The 6337-nt window shown below is 33.3% G+C and overlaps 1 protein-coding gene across 1 annotated transcript; it reads left to right on the forward strand.

The window, feature by feature from the left end:
- Window positions 1-1224: 1224 nt before the first annotated feature.
- C3H2orf66 (chromosome 3 C2orf66 homolog) lies at window positions 1225-3768 on the forward strand. Its single transcript, XM_012544899.3, has 2 exons — window positions 1225-1754; window positions 3399-3768. The coding sequence occupies exons 1-2, from the start codon at window positions 1614-1616 to the stop codon at window positions 3579-3581; spliced, it is 324 nt and encodes a 107-aa protein (XP_012400353.1). The 5' UTR covers window positions 1225-1613; the 3' UTR covers window positions 3582-3768.
- Window positions 3769-6337: the final 2569 nt, after the last annotated feature.

A 6337-nucleotide genomic window follows, 5' to 3' on the forward strand; every position in this document is an offset into this window, starting at 1 on the left:
CAAAAATACTCTTCTACTGGGTACCATTTGGTATAGCTAATAATAATAATAACTAGCATTTATAGAGTTCTCTAAAGTTTGCAAAATGCTCTACAAATATTTAATTTTATTCCCCCAAAACTTTGGGAGGTAGGTGCAATTATTATCCCCATTTTACAGAAGAGGAAACTGAGGCAGACAGAAATTAAGTGTCTAAGGCTAGATTTGAATTCAAGTTCTAATACTAATCCACTGAACCACCTAGTTACCTTAAGTTAGCACACTAACAGATATAACATGGAGATAGCATCTGGAATGAGAATACCATTGGGAAGCTATTAATTACCAAGAGAATATTTATTATCTTACTACATTGTACTGTAGTCTCTTTAGATTCTGACATTCAAGGTTCAAGCATTTAAACCATAGATTTTTCTCCAACAATAAACTATTTGCTTCAAAAACTGACAATTATGAAGTAAATAAGTAATGTATGCAAGTTATAGAACCACAATAAGGAGCATAATTTAAAAGTAGCAAATGTTTAGGTACAAATGGGTTTCTCCTATCTGACCACTTACCTTATTAGCAATTAATATGCCTATTATTAAACTCTGTACAAACTTCTTGGTATCCTCAAAACCTTATAGATTGAAAATAATAATTTTGTCTTTAATAAAAGGTATTTTAGTTTAAAAAATACTGCTTCTTGGAAAATTAGTATCTTGAAAACATTATTCTATTTATTAGGAAAATCATTATCAAATTCCTAGCCTTTGTAAATATAAACTTTAATTTTAGAAAAGGAGGGAAATGGCTTTCCCCATGCAGAAGACATCTCTGTCCTGTCTCTTATTTTTTAACCAAATAAATGTTCCATGGCTTTCGGGAGTGTGTTCTGCGTTCCTAAGGCAAATGGATTTTGTGTTATCATTGAAGTATCTTATGGATCAGATTCTCAAGGGTCTTTTTGTTATGGATAAAAATGGAATCATTACTTTATTTTTTAACTCCTTTTGCTAACGTCAGTGACACCCACCCACAGCTAGTCCACTAGAGATATAAGTACAGACGACTGCCTGCAAATTGCAGACAGAGTAACCAACAAAGGGCCAGGCAAAGCCAAAGTCTCTGGTAAGCTTTATTTTAACTCTATGTGAGTATGATTTTTCTTTCTATCCTATGGGAGAAAACAATTTGGGATTTTTTGTGAGTAGTGTTGTTGGCTTTCCAAGCCTATATATATCCTATATATTTGTGCTTGTTGGAATACTCAGGCTTCATGGTTTACAGGGAGAAATGTCATGATCTGTGTCAGATTTATTTCTTTAAAAGAACAATTTTGGGAGAGAGCTGTAACAAAGAAGGGACAATGAAGTTACAGTCATATTTTCTACATTTTCCTAATTCCTCTCCTTTTAAGGACTACTTCAAGCTAAACATCTGGATGTTTATTCTTCTTTTGTAGGTGAAAAGTTCTTCAGGAGCTAATGCTCACACTCTCTCTTTTTCTCACTCTTTCTCTTGCTATATTTTCCCTCTTCTTATTACTTTTTTCCTGCTGATTCCTCTCTTTCCCTCTGCCTGTCTCTGTAACCACCTGTCTTTCCTTCATTCTTCTTTTCTTACGGTCTATGCATCTCTTTAGCATGTCCCGGGTGATGCTTCTGCTGCCTCTGTGCATAGCACTTATGACAGTAAGACAGGGTCAGGGAGTCCCACTGAAAGAAGAGGAGGAATGGAAATCATTAGACAATCCCAGAAACAGAGACCTGGTAAGTTAATATCATTGTAACTCAAGGGAATAGAAGCTCTGTCCACCTTGGTTCATAATGCATTATGAATTCTGGTTAAGACCACTGGTAATCTGTCTCAAGTAACCACTGAGGCAATGAAATTGTTCCACTAGGAGCCAACTAGTTTTTGCTCTTGCTGATTGATTATTCTGTGTCTCCAAAAGTCAATTTCAATTTTTTTCCCTTTCTTGGAGTGGAGATGGTCATATAAATGCAGCTAATGTATTAGATGTGTAATTTCGATTTCTAAAATAAACACAAAATCAAGACCAGAATAGGTAATTGCTTCCTACCTAGATTAGATTTTCCTGATAATAAAAAATTTGCATATACCTAATGCTTCAAAGATGCAATAGGAAATCTGAAAACTGATAGCATTTTTTTCAATTAATTAGCAGGCAATATTTCAATTGTAAAATCATATGGAAAAATATGTTGACTTTATATAAAAGATCAAATGAGATCTCACTAAAATGAGCAAACATAGTGAATAGAATAGAATTTATATATATATATTTATCTGTTTATATACATATGCATACATACATATGCACTTTTTAAGGAAAAGGATGCAAAATGCAACAGTGAAATATTTTTGGTAACTGAAAATATTTCATAGGTCTTTTGGGTTCATATACTAGAGGACATTGAAAAATCTAAGTCTGAAAAAAGCTGTCACAGATGGTACTAATTTATACCTTTTGTTAGCAGTTGCCATAGAGAAACTCAAAATTCTGATTAGTCTGAAGCACAAGTTAACATCTATTTCAATAGTTACAGGTACTGAAAATGAGAATAATATACTCCAAGATTATAGTATTCTTAAATGACCTACATTCCTCAAAGCCCAGCTCAAATACCAATTCCTAACTAAGTTTTTTCCTGATTTTCTTAGTGACTTGTATACCACCATCTTCCATTAACTTGTATCCATTTTAAATATATTTTGTGTATTATACACACACACACACACACACACACACACACACACATGTTCTTTCCCCAAAAAGAATATGAGCTCTATGAGAGTAAAAAATGTTTCATTTTTGCCTTTGTATTCTCACACCTTAAACAAGGCCTTGCACATGGCTTGTTATTGTTTGTCTCAAAAAGGTCCAAGACATCAGGTAGACATGCCATGACATGCAAATAAATTGGATTTCAGTGAGGGAGGGCTGTGCAAGGTCACCTGCCTCACTTTCCTCCCTAGAGTCATCTGGGTCCAGGCAAGATATAGATCAGGGTGGATGGCCCTGGATGCAGTGGGACTTCTTAAGCTAAGATTTCAACAATAATTTGCTTGATTGATCTCCATATTTCTGTCACTTGCATCGCAGAATTATGGAGCTGGGGGGAGTTCAAAGGTACGTAGGCTAAAACTGTAGGAGGTATCATATGTGGGGATTAAGATATTCAGAAATATGAAATGGAGGGATGTGATAGTGAAAAGTGGTAAAGAAAAAAAAATTCTATTTTGTGTATTATGCTTTTGTTCTACATTTTGTCCCCTTTAAGTATTAAATTGATTTCAGGAACACTGAAAGAAAAAGAGGGGAAAAAACTCACATATGTCTATAGGTATACTTAACACACATTTTTTTAAAGTATTCATTGTTTATTCAGTTTTTCAGAACCCTGCAGGCATATTTTTTGAGAAGAGGTCTTGATCTTGAGAAGTTTCCAAAAACTTTCTACATAAACAATGAGAAGCCTCGGCCTTCTTCTTTCCACTCGGATTTCCTTACTTCTGCAATTGTGGATTATGAAGAACAGAAAAACTCCTTTTCCAATTACTTCAGGGGCTGAAACTCAGCTCAGGTAAAAATGAGCATTTTGTTCCCAATCACAATAAGCACATGAAGATCCATCATACAAAAGAGATGATGATGATATGTGTATGACAACCTCTTTTTCGCCCTAGAAGAACAACTTGACATTGTTAATTGTTATCATTATCTTCAACATCTAATTTAGTTGTACATGAGTAAGATAATTAAGGATCTAGTTTAAAAAATGAAAGGGATTAGTGATTGCAATGTTTTGATATTTATATATTAAAGTAGTTATATGATAATTTTAAACAGTATTCTTAAGTATGATGAAATATTTTAGGTTTTAGGGGATAGGTGTACTTTTTTGTGTCTTGGACCATTTTGATAGTATAGTAGCTTAGGGACACCTCAGAATAATGCTTCTAAATGCATACAACAAAATACATAGTCTTACAAAGAAAATAAATTACAAAGGAAACTGAAATACAGTGATCAAAATTAAGGGAAAAAAAGGTCACAGAGCTCAGGTTAAAAATCCCTAAAAGGACTTTTTTTAGTTACTTTTTTTTCTGAGGAGTGGGGCACACAATAATGTAGAAAAACATAATTTAAAGAAATAATTGAATACTGCTAAAACCTATGGACACCTCAGCATATTTTTAAATCCATAAAATGAAATACATAGAATTACAAAAGAAACTAATTATACTGAAATACAATTAGCAATTTCTTCTTTAAGTTCATAGGTGGGACAGCTGGGTGGCGCAGTCGATAGAGCACCATCCCTGAATTCAGGAGGACCTGAGTTCAAATCTCCTCTCAGACACTTAACACTTCCTACCTGGGTGACCCTGGGCAAGTCACTTAATCCTAATTGCCTCAGCAAAAAAAACGAAGTTCATGGGCCCTAAGAAATCCATATAGTGAAATACACAAGATTACTAAGGAAATTAATTAATTATATTAAAATACAGTTATTAAATTATAAAAACAAACAAGTTCATAGAACTCAAGAAATCTTAGAGCTACCTTTTTGAAGTATGTGTCACACACTTACCTTCATAATGTAGAAAGACATAATTAAAGGGAATAAATAATATTTATTTATTTATTAAAAAATAAATTTTATTTTCTTAATTTTTAACTGAAATTAATTAAATTAATTATTAAAATAATTAAATTATTAATTTAACTGAATCAATACCAAGAAGACGAATATGTATGGATAACTCTTTTTGCCAAATATCTGACTGGTCTTGGGTTTGAACCTTCTCATTTGTGGAAGTGGAACAGCATTTTTGTTACAAAAATAGTTTGGAATTTTAACAGTGACTTTGAAAAAAATTATTTCTACTATTTTTTTTTTTAAGGCTTACATTCAACCTTAGTGAAAGGCATATGTCACTGGGCCTTAAAGAGACTGGCATATGCTAAGAGATTCTTATAATAATGTTATGTGACACTCCTGAATGAATAAATGTGTTCTGTAAAAAAACCATAATCAACATAGTATAACTGCTGTGCTTGGGGGGAGAGAGAAGAACCTATTAAGATCTCCTAATAGGCTAACAATGCTCTACCTGACTTTTATTGCACAAAGGTGTTTTTCTAGGCAATATGATTTGTAATATCCTATATAATAAAAGGCCTGATGGCACTGTGGATGTGGAAGGCTGGCTTTGGAGTTGGGAAGACTTGCATTCAGATCATACTTTTTATACATATTAGCTATATGAACATTGACAAGTTATAAGAACTCTCAGTGCATCAGGAAACTCATGGTGACTATAAATTGTAGATGAGTTGCTAATCAGTATGAAAGGAGGGACTTTGTACACCATAATTTGCTCTGGCGCTGATATTACTCTATCAATAAATCAACAAATTTTCAAATCAAATCCTTGAAGATTTATTAAGTGCCAATTGTGGGCCAAGCATTTCACTGAGCACAAAGAAAAACAAACTTATTCCTGCCTTCACGGAGTTCACAATCTAATGATGGAGAAAAAGTAAACAACTGCAAATAATCTCAGAGGGAAAGTGCTAAGAATGACTGGTAAAAGCTCCTTACAGAATGTGAGTTGAGATTTATATATTCAGTGATTGCAAAGTGACTTTGCAAAGAGTCGCCAAGATAGAAAAAATAATGATCGCAAAAGTTGAATTGTGATTCAAATTGTCTTCTGCATTTCCAACAGACTGAGAAAACAGATCGTGTCAAATTTCATGGTACTTTTAATAACTGACATTTGCAATTAGCTTTAAATTTTACAGATCGCTATTTATAAATACTTGCATATGACTTCACTGAGCTTCCTAACAACCCTATGAGTATCATTATCCCCAGGGTACAGGTGAGGAAACTGATGCTGAAATGTTAAATAATTTACTTGCTTAGGGTCACATAGAGAGAGAATTTGAACCTGGGACTTCCTGATTCTAAGTCTAATCTTCTAGAAACAATGCCATACTTCTCAAGGAAATATGTCTGCTCATCCCATATTAGTACCAATTTTATAATACTATAAAACTATAAATGAAGACACTTGAACACAAAATTTTTGAGTGAAAAATAAATTGAAGTGAAATTTTGAACCTGCACTAAGACTTTCAAAATGCCAGAGTCTATTTTCCACTAGTGGTAGGTTACAGATGTGGAATGAGGAACACATATTCTTTGTGCCTCTCTGTTCTCATTGGACAACATTATTTTTTTAAAAAAAGAAGCTTCTATTGGTGGCAGAAAGTTATCAGAGAAGAATAATAATATGTAGGTATTTTTAAAAGCTT

This window comes from Sarcophilus harrisii, chromosome 3, assembly GCF_902635505.1.
Source record: "Sarcophilus harrisii chromosome 3, mSarHar1.11, whole genome shotgun sequence".
In the NCBI taxonomy this organism is placed as follows: Eukaryota; Metazoa; Chordata; class Mammalia; order Dasyuromorphia; family Dasyuridae; genus Sarcophilus; species Sarcophilus harrisii.

Bases quoted from the DNA above. Each gene is read 5' to 3' on its own strand.
- C3H2orf66 (XM_012544899.3), top strand. From the start codon at position 1,614: ATGCATCTCTTTAGCATGTCCCGGGTGATGCTTCTGCTGCCTCTGTGC. The intron at 1,755-3,398 runs GTAAGTTAATAT...TTGTTTATTCAG, and splicing joins ATCCCAGAAACAGAGACCTG to TTTTTCAGAACCCTGCAGGC.